The sequence below is a fragment of the Camelus bactrianus genome, chromosome 14 (assembly GCF_048773025.1).
Source record: "Camelus bactrianus isolate YW-2024 breed Bactrian camel chromosome 14, ASM4877302v1, whole genome shotgun sequence".
Lineage (NCBI taxonomy): Eukaryota > Metazoa > Chordata > Mammalia > Artiodactyla > Camelidae > Camelus > Camelus bactrianus.
Genome location: NC_133552.1, coordinates 21,382,936 through 21,405,860, shown reverse-complemented (window position 1 = coordinate 21,405,860; position 22,925 = coordinate 21,382,936). Strand labels below are relative to the sequence as shown.

At 37.4% G+C, this 22,925-nt stretch overlaps 1 protein-coding gene across 1 annotated transcript in view; it reads right to left on the bottom strand.

Annotated features, from left to right (window-relative positions):
* SUGT1 (SGT1 homolog, MIS12 kinetochore complex assembly cochaperone) overlaps nucleotides 1–22,527 on the bottom strand; it is a 37,244-nt gene extending 14,717 nt beyond the window's left edge. Inside the window, exons 1-10 of the mRNA XM_010973293.3 lie at nucleotides 22,263–22,527; nucleotides 22,104–22,161; nucleotides 15,861–15,951; nucleotides 15,107–15,176; nucleotides 14,298–14,368; nucleotides 11,874–11,927; nucleotides 11,460–11,476; nucleotides 10,638–10,672; nucleotides 8,794–8,890; nucleotides 7,387–7,494 (exon numbers count right to left, since the gene is read on the bottom strand). Coding sequence (XP_010971595.1) covers nucleotides 7,387–7,494; nucleotides 8,794–8,890; nucleotides 10,638–10,672; nucleotides 11,460–11,476; nucleotides 11,874–11,927; nucleotides 14,298–14,368; nucleotides 15,107–15,176; nucleotides 15,861–15,951; nucleotides 22,104–22,161; nucleotides 22,263–22,300 — 639 coding nt within the window. The 5' untranslated portion in view covers nucleotides 22,301–22,527. The remainder of the gene's footprint in view (nucleotides 1–7,386; nucleotides 7,495–8,793; nucleotides 8,891–10,637; nucleotides 10,673–11,459; nucleotides 11,477–11,873; nucleotides 11,928–14,297; nucleotides 14,369–15,106; nucleotides 15,177–15,860; nucleotides 15,952–22,103; nucleotides 22,162–22,262) is intronic.
* Between the last annotated feature and the right edge of the window lie 398 nt (nucleotides 22,528–22,925).

The window sequence follows — 22,925 nt, the reverse complement described above, 5'->3', positions numbered from 1 at the left end:
CAGGATTAAAAAATAACAGAGAGAAGCAAGATGGAGGAGTAGAAGGACGCTTGTAGCTCACCCTCACCCACAAATACACCAAAACTCACATCTATGGACCTACTCAGCCAACCAGAGCACCTGCCAAACTCCGACAGAACACTGCCCTCTTCGAAAGACAAAGACGCCAAAAATCTGGTAGGAGTAAAGGAAAAATGAAAGAAGAAAAAGCAAAACAGTGAGGGACCGGTCCCGCGGGGAGGGAGCGACAAAGGAGAACTGGCGCTCATTCGCTGGGTCTCCCCTCTCCAATGGAGAGGCCAACGGAACGGAGAGGGAGCCTCTGAGGCTCAGATCTGCCCCGAGCACCCCTTGACCGACAGAACTGAATTAAATGGGCACAAAGGGTCTCCGCGACACCCAGCCCGACATGCGAGCCGGCAGCTGGGGCCAGGACAGGCCGCCTGAGCCAGGCAGAGGACTGGAATGGCTGCACTGAGGCAGCGCCGGGGGACTGCAGGGTGCTGCGTGCCATGACTGGGAGGGGATACGGAGCAGAACCACCTCAGTCCCTCATAAATTGCAAAAAAAGCAAAGCAACACGGCTGGTGTGCCCTGGGGGGAGGGGCGCCAAAGCCTTTGTCTCCTCAGACCCACGCCACCATTACTGGCGCTTCTTGTGAGGACAGAGGCGGGGCGCAGCCACAGCCGCCATCTCCTCCTGTGTGCAGCGCCCAGGTGGGGGCGGGGCTGAGACCTGAATCCACACCCCAGGGCTCTGCAACCTCCTAGGCAGGACTGAGACTTGTTTACAGCTCCAGGCAGATAGGATCTTTCTGCACTGGCACCTCAGAGAACTCATGCTGCCAAGACAAACAAGGAGCTGAGATTTGGCACAGACTAGGGGCGGGGCTGTTCCACAGTATTCCCCGAGACCGCCTTTGGAGCACCAACCCAAGGCAGAGAGGGCAGCGGCACAGAGCAGCTGAGCAACCGGCGCTGGGAGAGGGCGGGTGGCCAACCGCCTTCCTGGCAGGAAGGCAGCACCTGACCACAGTGCTGGGAGGGGGCGCGATCCGCCCACCTGCCTCACCCGGGCGCAGCATCTGACTGCAGCATTGGGAGGGGGAGTGACCCACCTGCCCACCGGGTAAGAGCTCAGCACCTGACCCAGTGTTGGGAGGGGGCACGATCTGCTAGCTGACAACCACTGGGAGCAACACAGACGACGGCACCAACACAGGGCCTCTGGAAACAGCAAGCTGAGTTCCCGGAACAGGGCGAAGACACAAAGAACTCTCAGTAAAATCATTAAGAGCACACCATCTCCAGGAGAACTAGATAACTGATACTCCTTAAGCGACAGTGCCAGAGAGATATGAGAAACATGAAGAAGCAGAAGAACCAATCCCAATTAAAAGATCAAGAGAAATCCCCTGAAAGCATGATCAAGGAAATAGACATTGACGGCCTACTAGATCAAGATTTCAAAAAAGGAGTGATCAAAGCACTGAAGGAACTAAAAGAAAGTGTTTAGAGATATAAAATATGTCAAAAATGAAATAGAAGCTATAAAGAAGAACCAAGTAGAAATCGTAAACTCATTGGCTGAGATGAGAGCTGACCTAAAGGCTGTACAAAGCAGGCTAGATAATGCAGAGGAACAAATAAGTGACCTAGAAGACAGGACAACAGAAAGCACCCAATCAGAACAGCTGAGAGAAAAACAAGTAAAAAACAATGAAAACAATATAAGGGACCTATGGGATAATATAAAGAATGCGAATCTACACATAATAGGGGTTCCAGAAGGGGAAGAAAGAACAAAGGGGATTAAAAAGGTATTGGAAGAAATCATGACTGAAAACTTCCCAAACCTAAAGGAAATAGATATCCAAGTACAGGAAGCTCAGAGGGTCCCAAATAGGAAGAACCCAAACAGACTCACACCAAGACATATCATAATCAAGATGGCCAGAGTCAAGGATAAATAATCCTAAAGGCAGCAAGAGAACAACAAAGAGTAAGTTACAAGGGAACCCCCATAAGGCTCTCAGCTGATTTCTCTACACAAACACTACAGGCCAGAAGGGAGAGGTAAGATATACTCAAAGTCCTGAATGAAAAAAAGATGCAGCCTAGGATACTCTATCCAGCAAGGCTATCCTTTAGAATAGAAAGAGAGATAAAGATCTTCACAGACAAGCAAAAACTAAAAGAGTTTAGCAACACTAAACCCATGCTAAAAGAAATATTGACAGGTCTACTCTAAATAGAAAAGAAGCAGGATGCTACAAAAATGAGAAACTCATAACTAGAAAGGAGATAACTGCCATGAGTTACAAAAAGAATAAATTCAAAATTGTAAAAGAAGACATCTAAATCATTAAGAGTGGGAGAGGGAAGCAAGGAAAGCCACTGTGGAAAACAGTATGGAGATTCATCAAAAGACTAGGAATAGACTTACCATATGACCCAGGAATCCAGCTCCTGGGCATAAATCCAGAAGGAACCCTACTTCAAAATGACACCTGCACCCCAATGTTCATAGCAGCACTATTTACAACAGCCAAGACATGGAAACAGCCTAAATGTCCATCAACAAATGACTGAATAAAGAAGATGTGATATATTTATACAATGGAATACTATTCAGCCACAAAAACTGACATTTGCAGCAACATGGATGTTCCTGGAGAATGTCATTCTAAGTGAAGTAAGCCAGAAAGAGAAAGAGAAAGAAAAATACCATATGAGATCGCTCATATGAGGAATCTAAAAAAACAAAACAAAACATAAATACAAAACAGAAACAGACTCACAGACGTAGAACACAAACTTGTGGTTGCCAAGGGGGGGGAGGGTGGGAAGGGACAGACTGGGATTTTAAAATTGTAGAATAGATAAACAAGATTATACTGTATAGCACAGGGAAATATACACAAGATCTCATGGTAGCTCATAGTGAAAAAAAAATATGACAATGAATATATATATGTTCATGTATAACTGAAAAATTGCGCTCTACACTAGAATTTGACACAACATTGTAAAATGACTATTACTCGATAAAAAATGTAAAAAAAAAGAAATAGAAATAACATTTATTGAGTACTTATTACATACCCTATGTACTAAGTGCTTCATATATATCCTCTCACTTAACAGAAAAACCCTTTAAGAGAAGAAAAGCATACATATTTTAGAGATGACAGAGCCAAGAAATAGAATAACTTGCTGGAAGGGTCTTTTACTGCTAGAAGTTTTACTCATTTTATAACCTCAGAAATAAGTAGAGGCTGAGAACAAGTCAAAAACAATCAGTTGTGTAATTTTAGAAAGAAAAGAGTCACAAACGGGTGTCACTTGTTGGATGTATGACTAATCTCACTGAGCTTCAGTTTCTCCTGTGAAATGGAATTAAGAGGGAAGGGCTACCTCTCTTAGGGTTATGAGGATTAAATGAAACCACGCATGAAAAAAACACAGCATATGTGGGCTGTTATCAATACCTTCATCATTTTTACAATTAGCTAAAAAATCTGAGCAAATTATTTCACATCTATGGGTTCAGTTTCCATATCTGTAAAAAGGTAATAACAATACCTACACCATGCTATAAACGTGAGGATTACATGGGATAACACACAGCAATCAAAACAGTTACTACAACTTTCCAAAGGTCAAACAATACGTCACTGGCTAAACAAGCTACAGTAAATGTATGTGATGAGGTATTTGCTATAAAACATTTAAGGGCATGAAAAAATATCCATAATGCATTGCTAAGTCTAACAAGACAGGTACAGATAGCATGGACAGTAAAATCCTTTTCTTTCAAAAAATATGAATATACATAACAGAAAAGGAGGCAAGAATACACTCCAAGACTTACAATCTGTGAATATCAGCAACTAGTCAGTTATTTAAAAAAAAACCAAAAAACTATTACCACCACCCCTATATCAAAAAACATAACAAACCAATAATCCAAACCCCTCCCCAACATCTGTGTGTTTACAAAAGCCAAAGCATCCTGCCCAGACACCTCCAACCCCATGATGTTATAATTAGGATTCTTCTATGAATATTAAGAAAAGAAATTCTCTCTGAAATTCTTGAATTTTAGTGGGTTAATAAGGGAGAAGGGAGCTATTTGTCTCTAAGACACATATTTTTATTTCCCACAATTCCAGTTAAAAGTCTTCACATTTTATATTGATGTAATACAGAAAAATTACTTCGACTTAAAACAGGAACACAGTATTTCCACAAGGGTAAATTTACTCCAAAGGATTTTGAGAATTCTAATTTTTTCTTAGAGGGAGTGAATATTAATCTTTAAAATGAATATTTCACAACATAGCTGTTACTGAAGTTATAATTCTGTGACTGTGATGAGAGAATATTGTCATGAAATTAACAACATGTAACAAAAGAAACATTACAGTTTCTTAATAAAGAAAATGGATTAATACGCAGATATGAAAGTTAGTATTCAGTAGAAGATAGAAGTAAGTATCACAGTTACTGAAAAAACATGAATTCTGACCAGTATAACTGAAAAATTGTGCTCTACACTGGAAATTGACACAACATTGTAAACCGACTATAACCCAATTAAAACAACAACAACAACAACAACAACAACAACAACAACATGAATTCTGACCAGGAAAAACAGATACTACATTGTGAAATATTTAGTTAAGAAATGTTGTTTCTATAATTTAAGGGTCTTATCTCTATTTTCATTGGAAACTATATTTCACTTGAATTAGTAACATTTAACCAATGGTTATATGTAAATATGCAACATTCGTTCAACCTTGAAAGTGGGGAAGAAAACAGGATTCTCAAAAAGCAAAGAAACAGCCCTTTTAAACGACAGATTTTACAGACTCTCTCATTTCAAGTAGATTTTCTAGCAAAATGCACTCCTTTTTCAATCCACATAAATGATTCAAGACACCTGCATACATATGAAAAGCAAATTACTATTTCTCCCTTTTAGTGGCATTACTAAATAAGCCTCAGTAACTCAGAGAAAGATTTTATTTTCAGTATTCTAACACTGTCTCCCTCTGCTGTACCAAAAAAGGATTCAAAACTTTCACATTTCCCTTAAGATATAATTAAGTACAATTCTTTCCATTTGTTTCCTGTAAAACACAGCTTAAAAACTGGTAGTTTAACAAAGTAATATATATTACTTTGGGCTAGGACAAGAAAAATAATCATTCTCCAGGAATACATCCTTCAAATCTAAATTCTTTAATCCAGAACTTAGAAAAACCTACACAAAGAATTTAAGTAAAGTTCTGCTTTATGGAAGTAAATGTATTCCTTTTGGGCCAGGTTGAACAATTTAGTAACTTGTGAACTTGGGGAAACCACTTAAAAGTCCATAAGCCTCAGCTTCTTTTTACTTATAAAACTAAGAATGAAAATATTAACACTCTACCACCTTCAGAAGGCTATCAGAATTCAATTTAAATCCATTCTCTGAACAATCACTCAGCACCAATTCACTACACACAGTGCACAGTGCTAGGCTGCCAAATTGAACAAATGGAAACTATTCATACTTGAAAATTATTCACCGCTTTTAAAGTTAACTGGGCATCCTGTACTTTATCCAGCAACCCTGCCTGGAGCACATACAGAGACACAAATATGACATGCTTCTTATCCTCAAAAGACTTACTAAAAGCGAGGGAAATAAAACATATATAAACAAACTACTATACAGGGAAGGAAAGTGGTTATGCAGCATTTAAAAAAGGAGAAAGGGGCAAAAAAGGCGAATTGGGAATACAGTAAGAAGGGCTGGGGAATGGTCAGAATCAACAAGCACTCACAAAATTCAAAGGAGGATGAAGAGCAAGGTATGACAATGTTTAGGTTCATCCTCGATTCCAGCCACACAGAACTGTGTGTTCACCAAACACACTCTTCTTCCATTATACGAGGTGGCTCAGTAACACAGGTTTTAAAGTTATTCGCCACCTATTCACACAAATCAGTTTACATTTAAATTACTTCCAAAAGACAGGCATTAACAACTTCTCACTAGAAAGATGCCAAACTCATAATTTTCTGACTTGATTCCCTCTAAAATCTGGCTATAGTTTTGTTCTTGATTACTTTACCCAGTATTATTTTATTAAACAAACTACACTGTGTGGATGGGGCCAGTAAGACTAAAATGTTCCTAAGATATTATCCTTTTTCTCAATTCCTATTGTCCAAGCAACTGTTTCCTATCTCTGCCTCCTAAGTAAATAGTTTTGTACTCGGTACTCTTCAAATAGATAAATGGATGGACCATTTTTAGCTCGATGCAGAAGCTACTGCTTCTTTCCTTTGCATTTCCTGCTCTCCCCTCTGCAGATGTCCCCTTCTTCCTGCAGGTCCAGCTACCACACTTCAGGACACAAGCCAACCCTGATTCTATGATAGGAAAATTCACACAATTAGACTCTATAGTTAAATAACATACTATGTCGTAGGGAATGTGTATAAAAAAGGTGTAGTATTGACACAACACTGTAAAATGATTATAAATCAATAAAAAATGTTTAAAAAAAAAGGTGCAGTAATGGGAAAAAATCTATTTGTATCATTCTTTTTTAAGATAACTCATTGTATTCATCATACAATCTTACAGATGAAAGGACTTCAGAGCTCACAGTCCATTTCATTTTTGACAATTTTGTCCTATAAATCATGTGTGACTAGTCTAAATTCACAGGGCAAGCAAAGAACCAGTCAGATTTTTCTGATTTTCAGTTCAGCATTTTTCCTACCAAATTACACTTCTACCTACTCCTACTACATCTTTTGATTGGTAGGTGATATATTCCCTGATTTTTAATTCTATTGCATGTTTTACTTCTTTTTGAAAATATAAAATCTAGAAGTTAATAGTTACTCAAACTGTAATTTACATTATTCATTAACCCTCCCATAACAAAGTAATCTAAAATTCAGCTTAACTGAAAAACAGAAGAACAGATTCAGCAGTTCGTATTTTTACTGCATAAGGAAGTATAAGAAGAGTATTTGTACATCAACACAGGTCAAACTGACAAGTTCAAGTCATGAGACGCTGTCAACAAACGTTAAAAAAGACGCTGATCATTACATCTTTTGTGAAAATCTCTTTACTGAGAAGTATTACACCTATCTTAATAAGCATACAAACTCTGCTGAGGTTAAGCAGATTCTTATACTCCTTTGTCCTAGAATTTGAAGAGGTGGAAAAACTATTATCCAAAAATCACTGCTCTTAAAGATATGTGGCTGAAAGGATCTATTAAGTTTATAATCACAGGGATAATCAGTTGACCAAGCTTTCTATATTTTGAAAAGATTACTACTGACAGCCCTTTTCCATTGTCTTACCTTTGTTGAAAGCACTTTAAATGTGCTCTGTTCCGGTATTACAGGATGAAGAAGTGTCAGCTTCAGATTGTAATCCTCTCCAGAAGGAAGTTTCACCACAGCAGACAACTAATGAACACAAAATTAGGAGCACTTTTTAAAAATTTATTTAACGAAGGGTAGAACACTTGAACTGAATCTTATTACAGAACTTCAATCTGCTGATAATTTTTAAAACATAACATGGAATATCAGACTTAAGAATCTAAAAATGATCCTTTTAAAAAAATTTGGTATCCTTCACATGAATTCTCATATACATAATTGAACAGCAGAATGGTGTATTTTTCATAACACATATTTAAGATTTAAATCTTAAGGAAACTCAAAAAAGTACAACAGCAAAATGATACAGTATGTAAAAAAAGAATTCATGTGCAAAACATCTGGTTTTACCACAAACTCGCTTAAACATCTATCACAAGGCTTCCTACTACGTGCTAAGAAATCAAGTTATTAAAAGTCATACTCCTCTTATTTCACTGATTTCTGTTCTTACTTTTATAATTTCCTATCATATGTTTAAATCGCTATTCTTTCTTCTATCTTCCTCATATAAAGTACTAAAAAATTTGACTTCAAGCTTTCTTGAATGGTTATATATACGTTAAAATCTTAAAATTTCCTTCTAAACAACTGTATCAATCGAATTTTACTGAGTTGTATCATCATCATTATACTTTTAAAAATATTTCCCATTTCCATTTTTTCTTTGATGTTTGAGTTGAGTGGTACTAATTAATTTAGTCATATGAGGTTCTTTTTATTTTAAATTCTGTAGCTTATTTTTATCTTACATCTACTGATTTTTCATCTTTTAAATGTATCATCAGCAGTAAACTGAACAATAAACCAAATTTAAAGTCTAATGCCAGCATTTGTGATAGAATTTCAATATTCTTCTCCTCAAAGTGAAATTCACATGAATAAAATGTACTAAAGCCCTTAATCCAAAAAAAAAAAATCATACTCATTTAATATGGTTAGCAAATTCTAAGATGTGTAAGTTACAACATGTAAGCAGACCTTTTTCATGAGGTTACCACACAAATGTAACCAAATCACGTATCTTACTAATTATCTTTTATATCTATCAACCAAGTTCTGCTTTGAATTCCAAATTTAAAAAAAAAAAAGAACACAATGCATATTTAGCTATAACCTGCAGGATACATATCCTTGTCTCAAAACTTAAAATGATTCAAATTAAAAAGCAATGCTTTAGATTTTCATCAGCATTTTCCACATTTTCTCAGGAAAACATGATATATAACTGATAGGCTGCTATAGATTATTCTGCAATATATATTTACATTTACAAATAAAAGTATTTAATCTCAACAAAAAATAATTCAACACTGTAATGACCTCTTTTTCTGAAAATTCCACATTTACATCATTCTTCTGAACATTCTTGATCATAAGTGTAATGATTACTTGAGATTCTGTTTGATACCAGTCATACCTATTAAAAAAGAAAAAGAAAACTTAGAACTAATTTTCTTCAAGTTGTTGCTTCTTTGTTTTGTCAAGATAAAAACAATAATCTGATGAACAACAAGAGCTCCACCTTGAGGAACAAAATAGTAGAGCAGCTGCTGATTCTCAGAAACAATCTGATGTAACTAATTTCACGATACGTACTAACGGAAGACAAAAGGCAGATGATGCCCCAAACCCCTCCAGTGGATTTAAATACTTACATGATTTTCTAGGTTCTGACCTATCTCTAACACTGCTGTGCTTAAGCTGACATTAAAGATAAAATCTGAGGGAGGATATATATAGCTCAGTGGTAGAGTGTATGTTTAACATGCATGCTTAAGGTCCTGGTTTCAATTCCCAGCACCATTGGAAAAAAAAACCCCAACCAATCAATCAATAAACCCAGTTAACCCCCCCAAAAAAGATTTTAAAAAAAGAAAAAAAATTTTTAAAAGATAAAATTTATTCTCAACAGGTTAACAGTTCCAATACACCATCAGTAGCTTTACACTCTCATTTCAACCTAATGCTGAGAAGTAAAACTTCTATCCCTATTTTACAAATGAAAACAGTGTAAGCTTAGAAGGGCGAAGCAATCGGCAAGTCAGGAGCAGGTGTTATTACACTTCCCTGACCCAACACTCCAGGATCTCTTTATTGAAACTGGGGGGTAAACAGCCCTGCGCACAGGGAGCAGAAGTAAGTGAGCAAAAATTAAAATAACTGAACTCATTCTGCCAGACACAACATTGAATAGCGTCTTCTTTCAGTCTCAAAGTATGTGGAAAGATTAGTGTGGCTAGATATTCTAATTATGTGTATCTTTCCCTCTAAAAGCTCTAAAAATGTAGGAATCCTCACTTTCAAATTAGACCAGATTATAAACCCCATGACAGCAGATCTATGTATCTATACTGCCACTATTACATTGCCAGGACTAAACACAGTGCCTGATACATGGAATGCTTATTAAATCAATGTTGGATTATTTTATGCTCCAAACACCCTAATTATTATTTAAGTTTATGTGTTCTATCCCTGCCACCAAACTAAAGTAGCTAGTTACTTGGAGAGTTATCCTGTATCTCCCCAGGAAGAACATGAATAAATTGTTTTAACATTTCCAAGCCACTTTAGGTAATTATGTCAAAAGCATCTCATCTTTAAAAGTCTCACAGTTTCCCTTTGAAATTCAGTGAGGATGCAAAGTTCAAGATCAATGACTTTTCTTTCTGTTATAGTCCCAGGAATACAATGGCTAATGAACAACTAAAAATAAAATCAAATACTTTGCTAGATACTTATTCATGATTGTAACTGCTGCCCTCAGCAAGTGACTTTCAACTCATGCAGAATTATTCTATGAAAAATTTACTCCAACTATAAAAGGCAGGTAGACTTACAATTCTATCAAGTTTACTACTGATTTATTTACCTATGTACTAACAACAACTTAAATGGAAAAGGCTTTCCTTAATACATGGAAAGGTGACACAATATGGAAAAAGGTGAAACAAGTTTTAAGATGGCAAGTGATTAATTTTAACCTTAATATGATCTCTAATCCAAATCAGTAAATGGCCTTATAATTAGTTTTTCAAGGCTATAACATTTTTTTAAAAGCTAAGAAATACTTAAATCACAAGTAAGGACCTGCTTACTATTAAATGACAAGGTTTTTTCCCTTGAGGCATATTTACTAGGCATAATGAAAAAGAAACACTTACTTGATTTTTGACTGATGTGTCCTCTGGGAAGAAGACTGATTTTGACAAGTTGAAATAGAAAGATTTTTACAAGTTAGTTTAGTAACTATATGTTAAAAATGCATGCAGTATTAATTTACCCAGTGCTATGGTTACTTTGATATGAAATAACTACATGAAAACTTTCTACAAAGCATGGCATCCGTAATTGTTAAATAATATGTATCTTCACAAAAATTAGAATAGTCAGCATTTAAAATTTTTTGAGTTTCAATTTTAAAAAGATTTTTCTTTTAAAACAAAAGCATAAAAACACAGAAAATTTCCTGAAGATATGACTGGAAAAGGTTACACATAAAATGTTCAGTTTCAAGATTCTGTAACTCTCTAAACCGAAAATAACTAACATTTAAAAAACCGTTTTTAAGAATGCAGTATAACCGTTAACAATGGCATCAGACAGACTGCTCTGGAACAACATACAAGGGAATATTTCCGTGGTGCCTTCCTGATACAACTCTCTTACTCTGCTTATGGCCTCTCTGCAACAAACATTGCCCACTGCCCGATGAGAAAACGAAGTGACTCTCAACCAATCCATGCTTCTCCAAACTACAGGTGTGCCAGTTAAGACTATAAATCTAAAGAATTTGCCCTGGGTCACTGGTGGACTCTAAGATACCCCTAAATGAAAGGAAAGAGACGGCATTTTGAGGAAAAATAGAAGTAAAACTGCCCTAGAGAGATAACGAACTGAGAAAAGGCTCATTCTGAGTCCTGTCTCAAATATATTCAGTAATAATATAATTAAGTTAAAACAAAGGATAAAAACTTTGGACTTACCACTTCGGACTGTGATCCTATTAAAAACATAAAAAGGAAACATTTTCAGATAACAGTATATGTACAGGCAAAGCTATACACATGATTTCTATGGCACAAACATACTGATTAAACAAACCAATTCTCCATACACACCTATTAAGAGAAAGTAGTTTAACTCTGCAACCTGGAGTCACTTTAGACACCTTAGTAATTTCTTACCAGTAATACCATTGTAAAACAAATCCACCCAAAACTCCCTTTCAACATACCAACTAGGCAAAAATCAAAACACCTTTGGAAATCTCAATCTAAGGGAACATGCATTACTTAAATTATAAGGTATGAAGTTCAAAACAAATTATTTTAAATCAAAAAAATGTCAAATACTACTTCTTTTTAAATGGAAAGACCATGGGAAACTTACATACTTACCTTCCTGAGCTTCCTGACACCTTTTAATCCAGACAACGAAATCAGCATCTGCACCTAGAAAGAACAGACTGTAACGTCCCTCAACCGCACAACCTAACATATTCACTCAACAAATAATTACTGAATACCTACTGTGTTCCAAACATTGTTTTAGGCACTGGGAATTCAGCAGTGAATTAGACAGACAAAAATATCTGTCCTAACAGATCTTATAGCAATCCTAATGTTACAGCTATTAATATTATTAGGTTTACTACTTAGTCGTTCATTCTGAAGCATTCTGATTTTTTAAAAATCAATTTTAACCACAGTCAATCTTACTGGTTCCCAGATACAGATAGTCTACATTTTCCCTCACTCCTCTACTTTTAAAAGGGCTTCCTCTGGCACAACAAAATCAGACCTGAATCAGACTCCCAGTACGCCATCAGCTAGGGTGGGGTTGAGGCCTGGTAACCAGCAACTGGGTTGAGGCCCAGAAGCCACCTGCCTGCTCTCCAATGAGCAACCCATCCTGCCTACTATTTTCCCAGCGGCTTTACTTGTTACCATGCCTTTCAACACCAATATCAAGAAGCATTTTTACACTTTGCAGAATTTTGTCGTATCTCCAAGTTTGAAAACATACAGATGGTGAACTATGTATTTACAGATAGCAATGTAAACATGTACATAAGCAAACTACTCATTTCTGAAGACTCAAAACATTGACAATTACCTACATAGTAAAAAGGTCTAATACAACGCTAAGAAAAATGATTAAAAGTTATCTAAATAAAAGTTTACTAATTCAAGCTAACTGCAGGTAACATTATTTTTTAAAAAAAGTATAGAAATTTAGACTTTCTTAAAATGAAATTTTCTAATTCATTAATTTACAAACAAAACTCAATTATATAGGCCTTGATACACACATTCATTCTAATGGAGAACAATTACATCAAAATCTTAAACCAAGCTTCCTATTATACAAAGGGGAAAAAAAAAGTAATATTCTGAATTATAAATTTTTAACCCTGTCAAAATGGAAGCTGAACAGTTTAATATAAGTTTCTCCTGGAATTAAAAAACAAATCTGACTTTAAACTAAATATCCTCATCAGCAATTTTACCAAAGAGCAGACACCCCTCTTCTGAGGCTACCTCTGAAACAATTCTAGGATAAAAGTCAATGGCATTATAATAAAATATTACTCAAGGAAGGAATTTAGGCAGGGAACTTTCTGCTGCTCTAAAAAGATAAGAAAAAGGGCTCAGAAATCTAAAGATAAAATGACTCATGTCTCATCAGGGTTTTTAAATATGTATGTATCAAGGCTCTCGATAACTGGACTCTTTAGAATTTGCATGAAGTATAGACATGCTGGCTTAGAAACTGAATAGCCACATAACTTACATACCACACTTGGGATAACCAAGTCTGAGAATAACTCCTATGGCCTAGATCTCTTCTTTCCTAATTTGTAGGTTCCATTTGCAAAGCTGGGTTTGTCACCCTTTCTCAAGTAGGCATACAGCAGAAAAGCAAATATTCAAAGTAGGATATATTTTAAAATACAGTCATACAATACTTTTGGTATGAGGGCTTCTCAACCTCAGCACTACTGACATTTTGGACCAGACACTTCCTTGTTGTGGGGGACGGTCCTGTGCACTGCAAGCATCCCTGGCCTCTACTCACTAGATGTCAGTAGTACATCCCCCCTCTCCCCACCAATCATGATCATCCAAAATCTCTGCAGACACTGCCAAATGTCCCCCATGGAGCAAAAGCATTCCCACTGCTTTAGAGAACTGTGGTAACATTCTATCATAAAATGAAGATAAAATGATTATGTAGTCTATAATTACCAAAGAGATTACTTACAACCTTTTAGTATTTTGCAGATTTTTTGATACTCAGCTCTTACAATTTCTATATCCTGCACAGAGACATCCATACTGCTGTGATAATTTTCATGTTTCTCTCAAAAAGACACTAGAAACTCACAATACTCTCAAAGCTCCATGTTTCTTCTATACCCTATCATACTTTACCCAGACTTACACTTCATGTCCCAATAAAAATCTGTGTTGTAAGCAATCTGAATAATAACTTAAACAGACTTCTGAATGTAAGAGCAAGTTAAACTCTCACTTGTCCATTAGAAAAAAATAAAGCCAGCCTAAGTACTTGGAGCACACTAAGTATTACACAGTTTTTTGCTTCTAACGATAAAGTTTAAATGCTAAGGAAAGGCCAATTTAATCAATTTTTAAGTAAACTCAAATTGTGCAATCAATACAAAATGTTATTAAGAGGAGGAAAAAAAGGTGTTGAGTTTCTGTAATTAACTTGAGATTATGCTAACAAAATTCAGCTATGATACTTAAGACATACAAATATAATAGATTAGTTTACTAACAGATAACTCCAGTACTTACCATCTAATTTCTGTCCTTCTGTAAAAGTTTCTAGAGCAACAGCATAGTTTTTTTCATGGTATTCACATATCCTGCATGAGCATATTAAAAACAAATACCACACACACACATGAGATCATGTAAAATTGCCTTCTTTCTAAATAAAAAAAAAAACCTAGTACTCTCTACTGTTGCAAAAAAGAATTTAAGTATATGTTAATAAGCCGAGAGAGTCTCTACAGATGTTTAACTGTAACATCTAGTATAATTCCCATTAAAATCCCACTTTGGAACTCATTTCAGAAGGAATTTCTTGATTTTAATTGTATATATTTGCTTTTTTCAAAATAGTTATACTATGGAATTAAACTTCTGACTTAAAGCATAAACTCACACTTATCAACAAAAACAAGCTGGGATATAAAATACACAGATACAGAGTCTTCATGGCATTAAATGTAGCCTGCCCAGCTTGGTTGAGGAATACATGTTCTCTAGTCAGTTCAATACATGTTCTCTAGTCAGTTCAATACAGTTCATTGTTTCAATTCCAAACGATGAAACAAAAAAGGGACCGGAAATGCATCAGTTTCATCTATACCTTGCAGTCACTTTAATCATCACTGCTTTAAACATACTAAGTATATACCTCCTATCACACACTGTAGTTAGTACAGAAGTCTAAAATGTATTAAAATGGAATTTTATCTCAGCTACAAAATGTACCAAAATAGAATTTACTATTTATATAAAGCTGACAATTAATTCACTCAACAAACTAAACACCTACTATCCACAGTCCAGACCCAACAAGAGCAGTTACTGCATACCCCTTTCTCAGCATAGCAGTGGAACTATTTGGATTAAGTTCAAGAGATTTCTTTGCATCAGCAACAGCATCTGTATATGAAAAAAAAAGTGTTTTTTAGTCAGTTACTTATGGATTCCAACAAGTATTACACACAAAATTTGAGTCAATCTTAGATTAAGCTTCCAAGCTGGTGAAATGGACAAATGATTTTAAATTAAGAAAATCTATACAACTGAATTAAACATTACCTTCATACCTTCCTAATGACATAGTATTTAGCTTCCTTCTTAAAGCTCTTCAGACAACAAATAAAGCTCTGCATCACAAAGTTCATCTTTTCTCATTAACATCATTTATGTAATTTGACTCAAGGTATTTAATTTTTCCCTGTTCAGATTACCTATCCAGAATAATTTAAATTACAGAAGTAATACAGAAATACATTCTTTTTGTAAAAAAAAAAAATACAAACAAGGGAATTCTTTTAAATACTCTCTAAAACAGTAAATGTGATGCTATTCTTTGTCAACATATCCAACAACCATGAACTAAATCTGTATAAATTCTACACCCACTGAAAAAAGGACACCCATAAAATTTAAATGGGTGATGCTCAACATGATGTTTGTCACATTTCAGCTACTTTACCTTGTATGAAAGACCAAGTTAAAAATCCTGGAAGATGATCTCTATTTTATTCAATTCATTGTATCTTGAGCAAAATTTGTAAATAACTTAGAAGTAGAGACAATATACTTTGTAAGAAAAGTTACCAGGGTAATTCCCAAGAAGAATGTGACAATAAGCTCTTTGACAGTAATACTGCGCATCATCTGGTTTCTGTTCCAAAGCCTTAGTCAGCTCCTACAAATACAAACATGCCGAGTGTCAGTAAATACTACTTAAAAGCCATTGAATTCTAATTAAACATGATTTTAAATCAAATAACCTAGTATCATAAGCTATTTGGAAGATCTAACAGGGAAACAAGCTTGGAGCTTTTCTTTCCAAGATGATCAATATCCCCCCCTTCTCCTCCCTTCTCCCCTCAAAAGCCCACAATCTAATGTAATATTTATGTAAAGTACTTAGCAGTTCCTGGCCTATAGCAGAAACTCAATAAATGGTAATCATCATCACCTCATTTATTCTGAAGTTTAGTTGAAATATTATACACTAACCATCACTGATTTTTCTCCTTCTAATTTGGAGAAGGTTCAAAGATCATGCAGAATTTGAGGTGCCTAGAAAATGTGAAGCTGTCCAATTAAAATAAAAAAACAACTGGAAGTTAAATTTAGAGCTCAGGGAGGTTAATGGAACCAATAAATACATAATCAAGCTTACATGGCCCTCTCCTCTCCTCCATCAATGGCCTAAGAATCTACAACATTCTGTCAAAAGCCAGATACAATAGCTCAGAGTTAACAAGTGTCAACTGATCAAGAGTTAACAGAGAGATCAAAACTTCTGCCACTCTAGGCAGTCACAGTATGTAAGTGGTAGCTAGAAAAATAATGATGCAAGAAGAGAGAGCACGATTAGTGAGGCTAAGGACAAATGCAGGCTAACAGGAAGACTTTGATTTCTACCCACTGCCCACACACGCTAAGGATTTGGTAGTTTTCTTAACAGGTAAAATTACTTCAATAGTCACATGTGTGTCATTGACTTCACTTGAATCTCATAGTGTGGTTCTCACAAAGCAATACTATACACTTAGTAATCATATGCCTAAAATCCAATATACTTAAAATCCAAACCACTTTTTACCATCTTCTGCCCTGTCACCAAGATCTAATGAAAATCAGATGGCAGAGATGGATTCAAGTACAGGTCTGTCAGACTCCAAATCGAATTTTAACTGCTACACTGCCTCGTTGTAAAATTTCTTTACTCCAAGTTTCTTTCACACACCACCTAATATTTGTATTAATACAATGGTATCTAATATTTTGAAATTCCCAAGCTAAAAAAACCATCTTGCACTAAACTTTCAATTTTGAAAACATGATAGCTTCTTACGTATACTCAAATATATCTTAAAACCAAATTTCCAGTATCTCCTCAGTAAAAACAGGTATATTATGGGTCAAAAAGGCTGTTATAGATTATAATATTATCTTGATCATCAATTAAAAAAGTATTTTTAAACACATATTATGGAACAAACATAGGCCAGACACTGGCGGTTCAAAGATGAATAGAATATTCCTTAAAGACTCAGGAATAAACTTCGGAATTTCAAACAACCAACTTGCAAATAACCTTTAAAAACACAAACCAACTGCTGATTAAGGAGAACCGTTATGGTGATTCAGTTAAATAAACTAAGCAACTGACTTATTAGGCTGCTAATAAAAAGTTACCCAAAAACCACTCAAAACAAACTGACACATCAACTTGTAAGTCATGAATAGAACAAAATAATGAATTTATTTTGAATGAAGAATATACAACATAATAAAAAAAAAAAGGGAAGTTAATTATTTGTGGCTGTCTTGACTACATCTGACTTGTGGTATGTTTTCAGCATTCTACTGTTTCTGGGACAACAGATGCTGGCCGCTAGAGGACAAAGGGACTAAAGGGAAGTATCTCAAAAGGCAAGGACTTCAGTGCCAACATTTGAATCATAGCAGAAAAAAGCTATTTACTGCAAACTTACACAAAACATATCCAAAGATATAGTACTTCTCACATAAAATGAGTTGTGTTACAGTCAAGCAATTTATAGTTCTCAGAAGTCAAGAAACCTGATGAACTGTAAACTATAATTGCACTGAAATCTTTACCAAGACAATCGTAAAGGAAGTACCCTGATAACACAGAACAAAAGGGGGGAAACTCCTTTTTAAGGCATTAAAATCATTTAAGACTTGGATTTTAGAACATTAGTTTCCAAATTTTTTTTAAGTTTTAGGCTCTTTTAAAATGCTTCCTAAAAATGGTAACTTGTTAAGATTAAAAGCAAAAGCAGACCGCTCAGGCTGACCTAATGTCTGAAGGCCTTTAGATCTGGGTATCTCAACCTGACTCCACTTTCCATTTTCCTCTAGCCACAGCTAATCCCCAGTCATGGGTAAGTAAGAATATCAAGCTGTCTCCCTTCCTGAACTACCAAGCACTGCCAGAGAAAAACCACATAACCATGCAGAACTGGTACGTTTTATGCTAACCAGCTCCACTCTCAACAAAGCTATCCATGGCCAACTACTTCAAAGTCAGCTCCCAAACCTTTAATTATATTCTACACTCCCAATCCTCCTCCAGAAGATGACCTTGATGCCTTGGACCCAGAGATTTGTCACTTCTAAACTCTAAACCTTGAGTAAGTTAATCTCTTTAGCTTCAGCCTCCCTGTTAGTAAAATACACCTCAGTTGTTCCAAGAATTATCGTAGGAGTGATTTAACACATCTGAGTGCCTGCCACATCCCAGGGACTACACTGAGAACATGGTGATAAACAGATACACAAAACCCCTGCTCTCTTGAAGCTTACAGTGGGGCCCAATTCAGACAGGGTAGTCAGAGAAGACAGCTTCCTTGAAAAGGTGACACTTCACATGAAATCTAAAGTGATGAACACTTCCAAGTAAAACAAGAGATAGGTCAACAGATAGTACATTTTAGGCAAAAGTCCAAAGGCCCTGCACCAGGATTGAGCTCGACATGTCTCAGTAACAGAAAGAGAGCCAGTATGGCTAGAATCTAGAAAGCAAAGAATCTACAAGATGCCTACCTCAGGGGCCTCACCCTTGTACCTTACATTACTTATCTGCATAATGACCCTTCAAGTGGTCCTAGTTAGTCCCATTTTTCAGACAGGAAACCTGATTCAGAAGAATGATACTAGGAACTTACACAACTGTCCTGAAACCAGGACATGGACCTAAGCAGTCTGATTTCAGAGCCCATGCTCTTAACCACCACTCATACTGGGCCTCAAAAGACTCTCATAATCCACATGAATGTTTTCTCTCTCTACTACATTAAGACTTCCTCTCTAAAGTTTTTATGACTTCCCCCATTAGTCTCTACTCTGCTGTGTTCTTTAGTGTACTTTATACACCATTCCACTACAGTATTTGTATTTTAATGATCTGTTGACTTGTCTGTCTCTTCTCTAGACTGCAAACTCCCTCACTGCAGTGTTTTACCTCTGGATCGCTAGCTCCCAGTACAGATTTGCCATTAATGTACATCGTTTAATGAATGAAAGATGTAATCAACTTGATATCGACATTTTCTCTTTATTCCTAGTTGGAATATAGAGACTTATATAAAAGACTTACATAAAAATGTGACATTTTAACTGATGTAATACCAAGTGACCTCAATTTCAAAACAGCTACTATAAAACCAACCCCTGGGAAAACCTAGGGGGAAACAGACACTTCTCAAGATTCTGGCACTACTCATTATTACCAATTATTTAGTAATTAACATTTACCTGTTTACCTCTGTGAGAAAGTCGTCTCAAATTTTAAAAAGAACACTTCCTCTTAATATAGGCTCGTCCTTATTATGATCATTCTCCTCACTCCCAGTCTTTGATTCAGGTCTACAGCAGGCCTTGAGAATCTGCATTTCTAACAAATTTCCAGGTGCTGCTGCTACAGTTGGTCTGGGCATCACACTTCTAAAAACCACTGTCCTAAAGCACTAGACTAAGAGTCAGGAAACACATGTCCTGAGGCCCCTATTCTGCCTCTAACTGGCTGTATACATCTCTATGACAAATCATTTGGATTTCTTTGGGTCTGTTTTTCTATTCTGTAAAATAGAAGGGTAAGAAGTACTGGTCTGGTGGGGAAAGGTATAGCTCAAGTGGTAGAGTGCATGCTTGGCATGCATGAGGTCCTGGGTTCAATCACCAGTACCTCCTCTAAAAATAAATAATAAACCTAATCACCCCACCCTCCCCCCCACCAAAAGAAGTACTGGTCTACAGGAGTCATATGTACTATTAGAAAACCTGGGGTGGGGCCTAAGAATTCACATTTTTAATGAGTTCTGAAGTGATGCTGATGCTGCTGGTCCAAGAGCCACACTTAAAGGACGAGTACACTAAAACTAACCACACGCCTACACTGTGCAATTCCACACCTAGAAAGAAAAACAAATGCACTCCCAAAAGAAAGAAAATGCACATGTTCACCAATATACATATACGAGAAAATTCACAGTGATTTTATTGATACTAGCTAACAATTGGAAATATCCCAAATGTCCACTGTTAGAACAGATACATTGTGCTATATTTACACAGTGGAATACTACACAGCAATGAAAAAGAATTATCACTTCACACAATTTATGGATGTATTTCACATAATGTTTAAAGCACGACAGTCTATGTGAGTATCTAGTGTATGATACTGTTTATATAAAGTCCAAGAACAAACAAAACTAACTGATGTACTGATGGAGTTCAGAACAGGATTATCTGGTGGGTAAGGGGAATACTGACTAGGAAGAAGCCTGAGAAAGCCTTGAGGATGGAAGTATTCCATATTTTAATGGGTGTTATATATACATGTAAAACTTAAAGTTCATCAGCTGCGGACTTGTGTTACACATCACACTTCAATAAATAATTATAAAAGCAAAATGAGATGTAAAGTGAAATCAAATGCATTACATTAACATCCTTTAAAAGCAACTATTATGTGAACTGGATTTCCAAAGGAGGCATAGGGCTTAAGAGAACCATGACTAACGTACATTCTGAAAATTAACAGCTATCTAGCTGACACAAGGAATTGTGGAGAAAAATTCTCAGCGCATCCTGTAACATTATTCTAATACTGATTCCCAAAAGCATCACTAGGAAACACTACAGCACAACTGAGTAATCAACCACTTAATCTGAAGGCCTTCATATCCAGACCCAAAAAACATACTCCATCCTGAAAGGCCCTAAGGGACCTAGGCCCTGGTCTCCCCCCATCTCATCTTTTACTCCTCTTTCACCCCACTCTAGCCAAATGGGCTTTCTTGCTGCTCCTCGTGTAGGTCGACTTCATTTCTACCTCAGATCTTGATCCTAGCTCCTCTTCCTGCATGAAATCAACTTTCCTCAGAGCTTCCGAGCTCATTCCCTCATGCCTCTACTCAAATGTCACCTCCTCCAAGAGACTCTACTGACCATGTAGCAGATTTCTTTCAGAAGTCACAGCTAGGAAAAAGGTTCTCTTGCTCTGAATTGCTAACCTTACCTGTGTTAGATTATAACAACGAAACAAGGCTCCTCTTTTTTATGCTTTAAAGCAAGAAACCCCTGGCTAAATTTTTTGATCCGCTGCATCATGGATTCTTAGTTTGGGCTCTTTTTATTACTTAATTATTTTTGCTTTCCTTTATAGATTTACAGCCTTTCACTGCACACAAAGTAACTTGTAAGTAAGCTGAATAGAAAAATAAGAATTTAACCCATAGCAATCAGTGCCTTGCACACAGCAACTCCCAGGAAATTGTTTTGAGCCATAAACAAATGAATAATGAATGGTGACAGGACATCTGGAAATTTTCAGGCACACACGGGAAAAGGTTTTTGTCCCAATAGTGTGAGTTCACACTGGCATTCAGCACAGAGCCTGGCACATAAAAATGGCAAGGATGGTTGTCAAAAGAAAAACCAAATTAACAAACATCAAGCCTAGATTTCACTTTTTGTTCTAGCCACAAACGCCATTTAAAACAAACAAAACCAACCAACCCTTTCAGGCCAACTATGAATGTCATCTATATCCTCGAGAGAGGTTTTACTACGGAGTTGCAAAGATGCAGGAACGGTCTAGGAGTGTGAGGGGGCAAGAACAGGGGTCTGGCCTAACGGGGCCGCCGTGGGACAGAGCAAAGGAGAGGCGGAAGCTGTCAATATTAGGGCTGAGACACAGGAAAAGCAGCAGCCCGGGTCCTAAGACAGCCTGGGAAGAGGCGGGGTCGGCCTGAAGCCGCGGCGGCCGCGTTCCCCAAAGGAGAGTGAAGGAGGCTGGACGGGCTTGCTCACCTCTAACGCCGCCTGGGGGTCCTCGTCGATCAGAGCATCTGAGAAGCTCCGGAAAAACCTGCCGGGGAAACAACGACTTCAGCAGAGCTCACTAACCCAGGAAAGTGGGGGGCGGGGGCAGATACAAATAAATACCAAAGAGAAAGGGAAAACACGCACCTCTGGGCTGTCGCAGGTCCCGCTGCAGCCGCCGCCATCCCTAATAGTCACTGCTACCGCTGCTGGAGCTGCTCCTTCCGAGGTTACTAGCTCTGCCGCCGCCCAAGAGGGAAACTTCTGGAGAAACACCAACCGAGCTTTCGTCCTAAGTAGCCAACGAGCAGCTACGCAGCGTGCAGCGGGGGGAGGGGAAGCGAAGCGCGGGCGCGGGGCGGGCCGGGACCGTGGAGGACACAGTCTCCCGGCCCGCCCCCTGGCCCTTGACCGGCGCTCGCAGGCCCCGCCCCCCGCAGCCATGGTTACGGAGGCCGCGGCGGTTCATGCTCGCCCTCCCCCTGTGCGCGTCTGCGCTTCAGGAGTGATAGCTCGAAAGGACCTTGGTACCGTCCTGTTACCCTCAGGAACGTGTGGCGTTTGGGGACATTTGTATGTCTGTTAATGACACAAGGCACATCGAGCTCCAGTTTCCCTACGGCTCTCATCATGGGTCCCGGAGGCAGCCAAGCCTTTCGTGGCCCGTGCCGTCATTCGCGGCTACATGTTCTTTTCCGGAAGCCATTTCCGGATGGCGCGTCGATGCCGGGATCTTGGTGCTGGGAAACCTAAGGGTCTCAGACTCACCGGAAGTCGTTCTGTCTTTGCAGAGACTACAGTGGAGGAACA